Genomic DNA, 15,526 nt, shown 5'->3' with positions numbered 1-15,526 from the left:
GGCACGTTTAAGATGGGATACTAGCTGGGACAAAATACTTCTCCAGCTTGTTTGGATACTGACTCACTGGTCACGGTTGAAAGCAGAAGTCAGAAATAAAGTGTGTTCAACCAACTTCTTCAGTTGTTTCAAAATCAGTTAAGCCTAAAATTGCAATATAAAACATGAGGTAAACAAACTACTGTTTTTTTTTAAGTTATGAAATTACATTAACTTCAGCCAGTCTTTGGTTCAGCATTGTAAGCCTTATGCTGAAATGCACAGTTTCAAAGTCTGGACCGTATTTAGCAGAACAGAGATAGCCACTGCGTAAGCCAGATCATGGAAATCACTTGATTTTAAAAATTAAAAATGTGTTTTTATTTCCAGTTCATGTGTTATCAGTCCTGTACATCAAATAAAATATTCATATATTTTTGCATATATTTTCAATTCAGAATCCCGCCTACCTACATCAGAAAAAAAAGGTCTTTTTACATTCAGAACTGAAGCATTTTCTCCTACCTCTACCTCAGTTCGTAACTCCAAGCACATTTTTCTGAGGAGCTGGTAACCTTACAATGTCTTTAAACAAGGAATTACAGAAATTCAACATCCCAGTATTTGAGATACTTGCTTCAAACAACTAAAAGATAATATCTGACTCAGAATAATATGCATCGTGTATGTTTATGCAGCTGAGACTAAGGAGGTCTCAAAAATGCAGGAGGCCCAGGGTATTATACATACTTTATAGCACTCTAATTTTCTTCTCCAACAAGTCACAAAATATTGGGGTAGAAAAGGGAAGATCCACAAGCAATCAGAACAAATAACAGATTTTAAATTTTTCTCTTCCAACGCCCACACACATGCAGGATCTTTATGTTATGCCCTAGAAATTAAACACCCAATTACAGCGGTCTGAAAACAGCAGTCAAAATGGAAAGTCAGAAGAAAAACACACAACACAATGCACGTGAAATTTAACTTTTATTTTTCTGTTGATAAAACCCAACGATCCCTCACAGCAGCAATAGATGCAGAAGTTATCTGCAGAAATGACACCTCCTCTTAATCTGTTTGCACACCCGAGTATGCCAAGCGCGTAGGGACTGCATGTTAACACAGTACAGGCACTGCTCAGTAGTAACAGAGATCAAGTTTCTTGGCATGTTTTAATCCAGCCTTTCCTTAATATTATAGGGTTTTCATAGTATTAAAGATGACTGTTAATGAGCTCTCTGTTTATTGGATTTTTTTGTTGTTGTTGCAATTAAAAAAACTTCATTAAATTCCACGTGTACAGCCTATGTGCCCGGATACGCCTCCCCATGTTTGTAGTAGTTGACAAACTGTATCCAAGTGCTACAATTCAGAATGAAAATGCTACTGCATTTAGCAGCTCCAGCTGCACCACAGTAAATACTTCCGTAGAGTAACAAAACACACCTTTGTTCAGTAATGCAAGGGACACAGGTTTTAAAATGCATATTTCTATCTTGTATCCATACCTTTAATATATATATTTATATATAGCTCTAAAACAAATCTCTACTATTTTACAATTAAATTAAAACACATCCACAATTGGTCTAACTAGTGATTTTGGTCTCAATACTTTAAACATTAGTTGTTCCATAAAAATATACAATTCAACAACGTGGTTGTACCAGTAACACGGGGCCTTTTGAAAGAGGCCTATGACCAATAGCAACCACGCAATTCAGTGCTCAATGTCATCTAACTGATAAATATTTATACCGTATTTTCAAAGTATCAGTATCTAAAATCCAAATTTCTCTTTGCAGGCTTACCATGCTTACTAACATGCAGGACGCAATCACATTTCTCACGTGCCTGTAGCAAGTCGCATTATTTTTTTCCTTTTCCGATAGATCAACTGACAAAGCACAAACTCCATGCTGTCATTTTTAGATCGCTAACTTTTTCCTTTCTTTCACATTCTGAATTCTTTCACAATGGATCATACTGCTCCATGTGAAAAGACTAGGGATTAGCCATATAGTAAGAACCCTCAGTTTAACCCTCTGAGAATCAAGTTACTAACAGTCAATTAGGATGCACTCTAGCTGCCATACAAATGAACAGACACCCAGTAGACAATCGAGTTAGTTCGAGATGTATACCAAAAGGCGAAGCTTTAAAAAAAACAAGAAACCCAACCAAACAACCCAAAACCTAAATGACACAAGTATGGCCTCAAAGCTGGTAGATTCCAAGAAGCGGACCCCATCCAGAAAAAGTTTCTTCAAAATGGCACACGAAAACCGTGCCACCATCAACCACGCTTGGGATAAGATATTAAATGGTTTATACCTGGAGATACCCTTATTACCGCCACAGCACCATTCCACATAAAGGTTTACAGCAATGGCTGCAGTACAAACAAGAACCCTCCAAGACACAAGCATTCGTTAATAAAACCCCAGACGAGTTCACATGTCAGGGTAACCTGGCATATAAGCCTCAGAACATTTACTCTTATAAATGTAATAATAATTTAGGTACTAACTATTCCAAGGCCAATACAGTCAGTCTGTAGATAAGACTACAACAGAACACACTAAAAAACACGAGAGGTACGACAGTTAAGATGAATATTTCTTTTAAACAGCAGGAAGTCAGGGAAACAGCTGGAATTCTTTTGCACTGCATTAACATACCTTCTGCTTCTGAATATAAAAATACAACTACAGAGTCAGTCCAGAACTGCATACACAATTACATTTTTCCCTACTGCTTTAAAATTAGTACAAAATAATATAAGTTACAGGAATGATTGTTGCAAATTTGTAAATGTCAGCTATTACAAAATCATTATGCGAGAACACCAACTGTAAGTTATTTACAGGTGAGGTAATACCATTTCCAGAGAAACGAATTAAGATTTCGCAGAAGTGTAAAAATAACGTACTCACCAAAACATTACAAAATCTTGTATCATTATCAGCTACACAGTAGATCATGATTAGGTTTTGTAGTTGATATACAACATATTCTTCTTAAGAAAAGTGCCAAAATACTGCTACATAAGAATCTTTTTTTCCAAAATCATTCAGCAAAAAAAAAACCTTGCAGATTCTGTGTTAAGTAATGCCAAAAGAAAACAGGAAAGAAGGGATGTCAATTGTAGAAATGTCTTATTAAATGCCTTTGAAAAATCTGTAAATTCACTGTCATGCTTAAAGGTCTGACATGAAAGAGACTTATTAAAAAAATCAATAGAAATATCAACATATATATACTTTTTTCAGGGTGTCTTAGGCCATTTTAAAAGTACACATTCGTCTTAAGCTGTGAGACACATGGAGATTGAGAACATTCTAAAAATGCTGAACTGCCAGGGGCTGTTGCCATCAGTGGCACAAAGTCCTGCTGGATGCCAGTCACTACTGGTGCACCTCAGGGGCCTGTACTGGGGTCCAGGCTGTTTAACATTTTCATTACTATCAGGGGTGACTGGACACTCTCAGCGAGCCATTCAGAGGGACCTCAGCAGGCTGCAGAAATGGGCAAACGGGAATCTCAAAGTTCAGCAGAGGAAAGTGCAAAGTCCTGCGCCTGGGCAGGAATAACCCCATGCACCAGTACAGGCTGGGGGCTGACCGGCCGCAAAGCGGCCTCGCAGAGAACGATACCAAGCTGACCGTGAGCCACTGATGTACTCTTGTGGCAAAGCAGCCCAGCAGCCTCCTAGTCTGCATTAGGAAAAGCACTGCCAGCAAGCTGAGGGAGGTGATCCTTCCCCTCTGCTCAGCCCTGGCGAGACACAGCTCAAGTGCTGGACCCAGTTTTGGGCTCCCCAGTTCAATACAGGCATGGGCATACAAGAGCGAGTCCAGTGAAGGGCACAAAGGTGATTATGTGATTGGAGCATCTGACAGTCAAGGAGAGGCTGAAAGAGCTGGGATTGTCTAGCCTGGAGAAGAAAAGGCTCAGGGGTGTGTAAATGCCTGATAGGGTGTAAGAAGAGCCAGACTCTTCTCAGTAGCATCCAGTGACTGGACAAGAGGCAATGGGCACAAATGGAAATACAGGAAACTCCATTTAAGCATAAGAATGGATCTTCATAGTGTGAGGGAGATCAAAACCCTAAAGCAGGTTGCCCAGAGATCTTCTGGAGCCTCCATCTCTGGAGATGCTCAAAAACCCAGCTTGTCACAGTCCTAAGCAACCTGCTCTAGCTAACCCTCCTCTGAGCAGCGGGGGTTTGGACTAGGGGATCTCCTGGAGTCCCTCCAACCTCAATCATCTGTGATTCTATGAAAAGGACAGTGTCTTTTGTAGCCCAGGCATTAGATCAACTGAGTCACAAAGCAAACTCTAAAATGTAAATGGAATATATTTTCTCTTTAAGTTATTGCATACAATGTTAATTTTGCTGCCTGCGTTTTGCCGATCTCATTTTTTCAAATCTCGACTCCATTTCTTCCAGGACCTTTGGCGTGTATCGCACAACTAATTTAACCTTTCCTTGAGCTGCCTTCAGCAGTTCTACTGCTTTTTCATGGTGTTCACCTTCGACGCTCTGCAAAGCATAAACCATTAAGTACAATATTAGTAAAGACATTTAAAACATTTTTTTCATTTTTTTGTACAACAACTGTATAATGTAATATTGAAGTACTCTAGTTCGAAGACTGCACAAGAACAACGTCATCCAAGTTCAGGATTTATTCTTCAGCAAAACAATAGGAGGTGATGATAAATACACTGATTAGTATTAACAAAAGAGTAGCACAAAACTTAGGTTTATGCTGAACAATTGAATTCTGTATTTGCATACAGTAAGTGAAGCAAGGGTAACATTAGACAATTATGAAATTACACTGAAAAATCAACAGCTTCAGAAGGACACTTAAAATTCAAGACTGTTTATCTTCTTTCAGCATGCATTTTAAATTCAGCAGTCACCCTCAATTGCCTAGTAAGTTGCCACAGATATCTGCAAGGTAGCTGCGTTGTTGATGTTATCCCGTGTTACAACATGGCAAGACAGTGTATACCGGGCACCTGCAGTAGAGCAGCTACCATGCAGGGTGTTGCTTATCTCAGTGCTCCACATGTCTCTCAGTAAATACAAGGTGTTCAAGTCAATTTCCTCTAAACTGACTAGGAACAGCCTAACCCAACTCAGTAAGAACAGAATAAAGATACTTTCCTAAAACAACTCAGAATTTATTAGGGTTATATTAGATTCATCTAAGTACAAATTTTAAGCAACAATTCTCAACAGCTGCATTCAAATATACATTCCTGGACAGCAGACATTTTATCAGCAAAACTTATTTCTCTCAAACTTATTAAACACAATGATGGGACTACCCCAAGCCTACCTCCCACTGGTGCTATTAGAAGCTAGAAGGCAGGTGATGTACCTGTTGATTGGAGGGTTTCCCCGTTACTATAAAGTTACTTACAGAAAGAAAGACAACAGTTAAAAAAACCCACATTATTTCTCTTCTATCAGACTTAGACAACACATACATTTGAATGTTTTCATTTTTGTTATTCAAGTGGGTGTGTGGGCTGTTCTGTTTAAAACTGGTAATAAAAGGTTTGTAAAGTTCTATGTCTAATTATATCAAAACACCTAAAATTCTGGAGCACACTCAAAATCTCCCAGCTGGAACAAAAAAACCAAACCAAATTTGTTTTAAGGCACATTCACTGCAGTCTTGGCAGTGGCAATTTTTTAAAGTATTAAATTAGAAATTACAAGAAAATGCCTGTGACAGGTATTAAGGTGACAGGATTCCATCTGTAAACATCAGAAGAAGATTCTTCTTCTGAGACCACATCAGAACACTCAGCAATATTTTATGCACCCGCTCCCTGTATTCTTACAATTACTATATATATTTATACATGTGCATGCACACACATGCAGTCATTGTCAGCTGTACCAATTGTCTGATGATCAAGTTCTATTTTGGGGTGGAGTGGTGGTTTTGTTTTAAGAGGGTCTGAGGGAGAGAAAGGCCTCACCTGAAGACAGTTCTACACCTGTCCCTCAATGCCAGGAAGGCTAGGCCAAGGACAGTTGTCTCACTACGGCCATGACTGCTCTTACATCTCCTGAAAAGGACAGCTGGACTCGCAGGTAATAGCTAGGAGCCAAGTATGTCAGAGACCTGTGCTAGCAGGGAATTCCCAGAGTACAGACACCCAATACGTCTCTATTCCTTTCATGTGTCAAAAAACCCCACTCAGGTTAAGAAGCACAGGGTTTAGTTTGACACTCAGTCTTAAAATAAAATTTGGTTTGCAGATGTAGTTATGAGAACATTAAGCTAGCATACAGCTTCTCTGTAAATAAAAGCAAGAGTTTGAGAGATATTTACATGCATTTGACTAGCAGCTACCTTAAGTCAAAGCCTGTCCACAGCCTCCTCTTTCCAGTCACCCTCTGTTTTGCTTTTTGTATTGTAACTCTCCAGAAGAGGATAATTATTAAAAATAATGCACTATTAAAAATAGTGCACAACAGCACTTTGGACATATACCCCTGAAAATATGCTAGAAAGCCTCCATCTTTGAAGTGCAGTACACTTAAGTGGAATGAAAAAAAACCCCACACAACTGAAGATAACACCACCTCGTAGTTCCATCTTATTACAGCTCTTGTTACACAGTAGCATTTTTATTGGGATAATGAGAATCTGGTCAGTCTAACACAACATAGAATAATTTACTACTTACCTTAGAAGGTGCAGAAAACTATATTAATTAAAATCTGCATCACGAAACTTGGATGAAAGACGGAACCATAATGGCAGCTTAATACTATTTCACAAAACAATACTTAGACCAGATCTACGTAACCCCTCAGAATCTAAAATACTGACGTAAATAGCAGTTCCCAGCTGAGGCAGATCACCAAAGTATAATCCCAGGATTCTCAATGCACACAACTCCACAGAAACCTGAGCAAGTTGCCCTTGTAAGGACAAAAAACCTATTTTGTCAAGATTGAAAGACATTGTGCTTGCGCCACGTGTATTCTCTGTATGCCCCCAAGTGGAAACAAGTAGTTACTGCTACGTAAAGTGAAAACCGATTCCTACCACTCCGTTTACAGACAGCAGTTGGTCTCCACGTTTCAGGCCTCCATGTCTATCAGCTATGCCGCCAGGAATAATTCGAGAGATGTAGATGGGAGAATTTTGTTCTTTGCCTCCCATAATGTTGAATCCAAGACCTTCTTCAGTTTTGGGTAGTTCAACCACTCTGGGATGGGAATGACCTTCACTAGCAGCAAATGCGGCTACAGTAGCCTGTGAGAAACAACATTTTCTTATTTGTAAGAAATTAAATATAGACCTCTTCGCGAGAGACAGTGAACGGGCTCAAAAAGTATTTTTATCTCAAAGCACTTGAATATTTAGACAAATCAGACTAATTACCTAGATAGCAACACTAGCATGAAAAATTTAGAACTCCAAGAATAAAATTAAAACAGAAGAAACCTAAAAATAACAAGTCTTTTGTTATACCTTTTAATAACCCATTAAGCTTATCCATTTTGCCAGACAGCCAAATAATAGCCTTCTGAATTTTAAATAATAATATTCTGCTTCTAAAGTAACAATCTACTGTATTTTATGCAAGTCAGAGGTTGGCTTTACCTTTGCTGTTGCATTAGCTCTAACTTCTGGGCTACTGCTGATATCCACAGTTTCGTATACATGTTCATACACCTTTAGAGACAAAACAGTTTAAGTTTGGGGAAAACAGACATTTTTCTGCTTAGATAATACAACAAAATATCAGGTACAACTTAAAAATGTGTAAATTAAAAAGTACACACCTCTAATAAGAAATTACTCCCTGATTCACCACAAGGTGTCCAGTAACAATCTACCATACTATGAAGAAACAACTCTCAGCATCTTCATTGCTCAGTTAGTCCAAGCATATCTAGGTCTCAGCCTAAGTCTTCCCTCCTTTCCCAGCATTCAGACCTCACCGTTAATATAGAAGCACTTATGGCTAGTCTAACACACCTGACTGGAGGCATGGATAACCACCTTCCCTTGTCTGAGTCAAACTGGAACTCTTCAAAAAGCCCCACAAGCTCTCCCAACAACCCAGCCCTTCCCCCTAATACCCATATTTTCCTTCAACTGATGCAACTGACTATCTTAAGAAAAAAATGGTATTGAAAAAACAGAGGCAGTAAGAATACTAACACTAAGGAGATGCTTACACCAAGAGCTAACCCACATCCTCACATGCACCTGCCGATCATTTGGACTTGCTAAGCAATACACACACTGTCCTCGATAGGATGAAACATTAAGATGATACCTGTGTCTACAAACAGATCTTTTAAACTGGCAGCACCACCAGCAATAGCAGCGCATATTCAATCACTTAAATATCTCCGAAAGAGTATCTGGAATGAAGATGAGGTGGTGCAAGGCTCCACCTCAAGATGATGCGCCAGGTATCGCAGATCTGGCTTAAAAGAAACTGAGGTAATTTGTACTTCGTTGACTCTTACATTCCAAGAGGATAACAGCCTGTAGCTGCCAGTAAGGACAGACTCTCAAAATAACCTCTAAAAAGTGATTTGCTCCTGAGCCATTATTTAATACACCTGTGCTATCCCAAATGATCTTCTTTTGAACTTTTAAAAGTAAGTCTTGATCTGTTAAGTCAAATTCAGCTTTTACAAAGAAAAAAATCAGATCACTGCACTCAACACAAAAAGGAGAAAGCATAACATCCTGTTTTTTAACTCAGGGTAACTGCTTACGTCAAGTTAACTTACCTCCCTTACAGCATTACAGAATTCACTTTGAAGGACCCTTTGCAAAGCCTGTAGCTTTTGTGGTGGCACTTCTCCACTTCGCTGTAATTTTTCCAGCAACTCAATTGCTCTGCAGATGTCTACAGAAAAATAAAGCACTAGGAATGAGGAATGCCTGAGGAAATTCAAGGGCTTTTTTTTTGGGGGGGGGGGGGGGGAGGTGGGGGGGGAGGTGGGTGGTGGTGTTTTAAATTAATGAAGCGGTCTGTGTGAGTGTATGCACTTGTATATACCTTAACACTACATGCTCATTTCATTTCTCCCATAAAACTACATATCTACAAAATGTTAGATTAAACCATTGTGTTTTCCCACTATTTTCAAGTCAGCCACAGCAATCCAACCCTGTAACGTATCCAGAGGTATCACTGCCATATGTATATTTTAAAGACAATCTGATTTCTCCTTGAAGTTTACATCAGGCTGAAATATTTCACCGATACAGACACTATCAACATTTCACATATATAACTTCATAATTTATCTACTGCACGGATAACATTTTGTAAAACCCAGCTAGATTATCAAATATGCTAACATTCCTTTTATATTCAATAAATTAGTTCAACAAGAGTACACTCAATGCTTCTTCTACAACAGGGCTGAGAACTATCTGGCCTATTTTTTTTTTTTTCCCAAAGTGCTCAGGAAAACAATCAAACCCCTTTTGATATTCTCAGCTGAGAAAGACTATCTCTGTAGTCTAGAATCCTCAACCCCAACCCTCTTTGTTCCGATTCCTAGAGATTTGTTCCTAATAATTCATATTGTCCATATTTTCATTAATGAAGATTCTGCTTTGTGAAGCTGAACTCCCTGTGAAGGATTCTAGACCAGTACAACTCATGATGGGTATCAAACATGACATCAAATGCTATGTGACATGCTCCTGGCAGCTCTACAAGAATAGAACACATTAATATTCCTCACTTGTATTTCCAAAATGTTACATTAGTGATGATTCTGAATCACGCAAGTCCTTGAAGACAAGTAGAACAGTCTCTCAGAAAAGCAGATATAAAGGATTACCTTCATTATCACAAAGGCAAAGCAGCAGTCATTAATCTACTACACAAATAAGGAACAGACTATTTTAGACAAGGACACTGCTATATCCCAAACACATTACTACTTTTTTCAGCAATTAACCTTTAGGCAATCATTTTTCATGTGAATGCACATCTACTCAATAGCAACACGTCAGCACAGAAGATGTGCAAGAGCCACAAACTTCTCCTAAAGGCCAAGTGTAAAAAGAGAGAATTTACGTAACAGATGAAAACCAGTGCGGTTTATGTTCTGAAATTAAGGTGAAGTACCCTGCAAGAGACAGCCCACAGTTACATTCTGTCCGCTTTCGTAAACTGTCTGACAAACACATCTTCCTGACTACTACACTGAGATCAGGTGCTGCGGTCAACTAAACAAGGTACAACTTAACCTCACAGACTGGTCATCCACTAGGGCAGCTAAAGCTGTGTCTGTACCGCGGACTGCAAACAAACCCTTCAAAGAATGTCCAAGCATTTTCACTACAGCCACAAGACAAGTTATTTCAGGTGAGAGTTAAGGTTTTGACGTGCTGTAAGAACTTGGCATTTTTGGCAAGCATTTAAGCTTTACAAGCATCAAATTTCTAAAGCAAAGAAATATAAAAACTTAAACTTCAGCAATTACTAATCCCAAATCTACAGAGAACTCATCTCTCACAGGTGTGCATATTTGCTATTTGTACAATTACAAAATGAAAAAAATGCTTCTAAAGCTTTTAATTTCCTAACACCCATTTTGTATTTTATTTAACATACAAAATGTTGGATGAAATTGAAGATATTCTAGACGTGCTTGTTCATTAATCTTTCAATCTTTTTATGATGCAAAATCACCATTCTTAGTAATCTTTGTGTTCCGCAACAGCAGTACAAATTATCTTAATTTCATGAAGTCTTGCGCTGAACAGCTCGAAGTAGAATGATGAAATGGCAACAGCAGCACTTCCAATCCTGCAACACTCCATATATTAATGAAAGAAGTTTTCGTGCAAATGAAGAGCACAGTTCTATGCAGCCGTTCTTGAGTCCGTGAGCCACGTTAAGCTGTAAGGTGCGTGAACTTGTTACCTAACAGTTTGATCAGGATACTGCAAGAAATTTTTACGGGTGACAGCAATCTACTGATCCAAAGAGTAGCTGCAGAAATGAAGACTCCAGAACTCCATTTGCTAATTTCTCCTCTTTTTTGACCTCCATGTTTCATCAATGAACTGGATATATTTTCTACCTGGCTCTCATAAAAGCTGAAGTGTTTAACTACTACATAGCATTTTATACCCTAAAGTAAAAATTGGCTACTTTGGGAACCAGCTATGTCTTTCATAACGTGTAGACTAAGAGCACAGAATCAGCTTGTCAAAAAGTGACTGGGATACGCAGAACTGCATTCCTTTTAGATGAAACTAAAACACAAGATGCACTTTAATTAAAAAAAAAAGCTTTCAGATCAAAGGACCACGCTGGTGCTATAAAAACCCAAAGCAGACAAACACAGTATGAAAGTTGGGTCCTTAGCACTCTACAGATCTCCTTTTATCACACTGCATCTCTTGCTCAGGCAGATACAGATACAGGATCCCATTACCAGGACACTTTTTCCTCCCCAACAGTTGTTCTGGTTTACCCTGTTGACAGGACCCCATTACACCAGTCTGAAAGTGAAATGAGCATAACTTTCTCACACTGAACTGCATTAGGTGCTATTAGTCAGAAGCTGAAGATTCAACCTCTCCCAGCAACACGGCTCTGAAACGGAACTAGTTTGGCTGGGAACAGGTGGCAAAAAGCACCTTCTTACAACTGTGGCCAGAGAAGAAAAGATTGTTGACTGCTCCGCTAATGTAGTTTGCTTCCTCCTGAACTACTGCTCAGGTTATGATCAGCTGAAAGCTGTCCTCCTTGCAATATTAACACCATAGTTCAGCCAACTGTTCAGAACCAGAGACTGAAATGAACACTACATAATTGTTTCCATGATTGATTTCAACAAGAAATGATGTAGAAATCACCAGAGGTACGTGATTAGAACATCATAAGACGCACTCTAAAATGGAATCTAGACATAATTTTAAAAAAAAATCCTTTTCTTGTAACGTTTTGTCCTTTTTGAAGCAGTTGCCTCTTCTTCACAAATAATTTTTTGTGATCACAGAATATATTAGATTGAAGTTCTGAAAAAAAAAAAGATACATTTAAACTCAAAGAATGTGGAAAAAAAAAGCCAGCAAGATGACACCACTCCGAGCATATGTGTGAACAAAACACAGAAAGAGGAAAAATGTAGCGCCCTCACAGATACTCCTGATTAACCACCTCCGCTGCTTATGTTCAAATAGTCTGGATTCCTAAGGTGTATGAAGAGTTATCACACACCACCACCAAACCGTAAGAATAATTTTGAAATGTTAAATGTTTTTTCATCCCTGCACTCCAGCGAATTTGGGTGGTGGTGTTTGCAATACAGCTTAGAGGAGAGAACAGACGGGGAGAATTTTCAATTGCCCTGATGGTAAGCATATGGTAACCATTTTAAATCAGCTAATTTTCTACACTATTCTCTCTTTTCTTATGCTATATGTCAACAACATTAGTGATGTTCACTTTCAAGCTGTTGATGATTCATCATCAGGTTATCTGCAGTCAACCCCATACAATTAACAGAGGTTATTTATTTCAGTAAATAAAGCTCTTGCTTTCATACGTCCATTATACTGTGCTCCCTTTTTCTTCTTTTCTTAAAAAGACCAATATGCCAGAAGACTAAATAGCTCCTTTGTTCCACTGACCCCTAAGTAACTCTGCAGATTTGTTTGTTTTCATGGATAGAGCATAGTGGCAGGGTAATGAGGTGGAGGATGCTGCCTGAGGTTTAACTCAGCAGACCTACCAAGAACAACTAATCCACTGCCAAAGCAGCTGCCCTAATTAACAAGCTCTGGAATAGGGAGCTGTGGAGTGGAAAGCAAAGTTCTTACATAAGTCACTATTCACAGGCCTTCTCTCACACATTACACGTGCTTCACTTGTGGTATGGGAAGGAGGGTTAGGCACATAGAAAAGCTGAATTCTGTGGTAGGTGACACACGATAGTACCAAAAAGACAATAAAGTGGGTATATACAATGTGTTATACATGTACAAAAAAAGCACGTAGCACTGTAAGCGAAGGTGGTGGCCCCAGTGGGAAAAGTCAGTTCATCCAACCGCCTACACTCCACTTAATTGGTTTCCTTTTCAAGAACAGGATTGCTCATTCCCAGTATTCTTTTCCCATTTAAATTCCATTTCCCATACTTATTTTCCTAAATACATACTAATAAACCAATCATATATGTCATTACACAAGCATATGTTCCCTGAGCTACCGTGCACCTTGCACAGTTCTGAAGAACCACCCTGAAGGAAGTTTATCACTGTTTCTTCAAAACCCTGGATAAAAAACACAAACGTACTACAGAAAAAAATATACAACTAGGTTTTGTGTTTTATCTGTTTCCGTACTAATTCTAGTCACACACCACACAGTATTAACAACGCAAATTAAGCCTATAAACTGGAAAGTCAGGATGAAAACATAAACGTGAGAGGACGAGAGTCGAGCAGAACCATGAAGTGGAGGGACTCCTGCACGTGTCAGTTGTCTTCTATAAAAACAAGTGAATTATTATTACAGAGACACCGCCTAACAGACTGAACTTAAAGCTCAGAACTCAGCTGCGTTCAAGACTAAGTTTTCCCAGGAGAGAAACAGAAACAAGGAGCTGGCAGGTTGAGTTAAGAGCTGGCAGAAGTGCTGACACTAGGGAAGGCAGAGCAGACGCTCCCACAGAAGGTCTGGGGCGAGTGGCATCCGTGGAAAGCCAGCCGCAACCTGAAACGCGAGAAAAATCTTCGGGGGCCGGATAACGAAAAGCCGAAGGAGCGAGTCCCACCGACACACCGCAAGCACCGGGAGCGAAGGCAAACGTTTCCACAGCAGCCACCGCACGGCCGCCCTCCGACCGGCCGCCTCCGGGAGAGAGGCGCCTCTCGGCGCCCCGGGCGGGCCGCAGAGGGCAGCACCGCCACCACCGCCCGCTCCCGGAGGGCTCAGGCTGGCGGAGGGACGGACGGACGCGTAGGACAGCCCCAAGGCAGGGGGCGGCCCAAGAGCACCCCCGCCCCAGCTCGCCCGCGGCAGGAGGCGGCGGGGAGCGCCCATCCCCCGGCCGCAGCGCCGGTCCCGCGGCCGCAGCCGCCCTCACCTCGCTCCAGCCGCACCGGCTCGCCCAGCGCCGCCATCTTCTCGCCGCCGCGGCCCGCACAGGAAGTGACGCAGCGCTGCCGGAAGGGCCGCGGGGAGGCGGAGGTGGGCGGGGCTGGCGCCGGGGCGGGCGGCATGGCGGCCGGGGTGGTGGCCTGCGGCGGCCTCCTTGTGCGGGGCGCGGGAGCCACTGCAGGGCTCACCTCCGATGTGCAAAGGCGCTTCGGCAGCGCAGACCAGCAGCGGGCCCGGGCGGAGGCTGGGGCTGCCCGCCCTGGCCGGGCAGCGGGACATGGTTCCCCTTGGCTGCGTGTTGCCCGAACGCCAGCCAAAATTGTGGAAATGCTCCCTCCTTTTTCTTCCCCCCCACCCCAAGACATTACTGAGGACTCTTCACAGGCTAAAAACGCCACGCAGGGAGTGCGTATCTTTCCGTGCACCTCGAGTGCCCCTGGAGATGGAATGTATGTATATAAATGTTCTGCCAGGGGGAAACGTGAAGCGTGGGCTTTATGTTCCTCGTTCGGCGTAAATGAAATCTACGTCTGGGGCTAATGTATTGCGTTAACCTTCTGTATTCAATCGATTTAAGTACAACACACTACTGTGAGACTTCTACTGGAAAGGGAGACATATTTCTATATTGTTAATTTATTCTAAGGGTATAAGACTCTTCATGTTCAGCTTTGATTTTGTCTGCGTTCTGTATTTTTTTTGCTTTGAAAGAGAATAGTTCTCAGCAGGTCTCAAAGTGTCCGCTAATGTGACAGTGATGTACTCTTTCCTTTCCGTGATTCATTTTAATGCCAGCTCCTCTCAGTTTGAAGGACGCTGCGTGTGCGTTGCAAGGAAAAGGTCATATGAATGGAATTTCGCAGGTGAACAAAATTAAATTGTCACAGACTAGTTTCCAGCAAGAAAAAGTGTTTTAGCAGCTGGAACTGTAGAGCATTTCTGGAATAGAATCCAGATGTTTCTATCACAGTGGTGCAGGAACTACCATTCTCTTACAAGTGATTGAAATTTTAAATATCCTGCTCTGACTTTGGACAGATGAGCCCATGGAGAAAAAGGAGCGTGCAGCAATATTTCATCAATATTAAGTTTTTTCCAAAAAATGTGTGATAAGAATACATGTTCAAACATACCTTTAAAGTAGCATTATTCTGACTTCAGTAAAGACTAAAGATTCTGAAGTTAAAGCAGCTGCTTTAATTTTCTGTAGACCCAGTGAACTGGAGAGTGATATTTCAAGAATAAGAAAATCTGAAAGGCAAATTTTATGTAGTGCTTCCGCTATCTGCTTCAGAGCTGTGTCCAACTTAAACTGTGTTGCTCCACGAATTTGCGCTGGTTTATACCTGCAGAAAAACAAAACAAAACTAAACTAAACAAACAAAACGAAAACACAAAC

The 15,526-nt window shown here is 40.7% G+C and overlaps 1 protein-coding gene across 1 annotated transcript; it reads right to left on the bottom strand.

Annotated features, from left to right (window-relative positions):
• Window positions 1-2,583: 2,583 nt before the first annotated feature.
• Window positions 2,584-14,177, bottom strand: LIN7C (lin-7 homolog C, crumbs cell polarity complex component). The gene is made up of 5 exons (XM_064452832.1): window positions 14,114-14,177; window positions 8,780-8,898; window positions 7,632-7,703; window positions 7,071-7,280; window positions 2,584-4,531 (listed from the first exon to the last, which is right to left on the bottom strand). Exons 1-5 carry the CDS (start codon window positions 14,148-14,150, stop codon window positions 4,376-4,378), a joined length of 594 nt encoding a protein of 197 aa, XP_064308902.1. The 5' UTR covers window positions 14,151-14,177; the 3' UTR covers window positions 2,584-4,375.
• Between the last annotated feature and the right edge of the window lie 1,349 nt (window positions 14,178-15,526).

The sequence above is a fragment of the Phalacrocorax carbo genome, chromosome 5 (genome assembly GCF_963921805.1).
Source record: "Phalacrocorax carbo chromosome 5, bPhaCar2.1, whole genome shotgun sequence".
NCBI classification, from domain to species: Eukaryota; Metazoa; Chordata; class Aves; order Suliformes; family Phalacrocoracidae; genus Phalacrocorax; species Phalacrocorax carbo.
The sequence above is the reverse complement of the archived record's forward strand: the minus strand, read 5'-3'. Positions and strand labels throughout refer to the sequence as shown.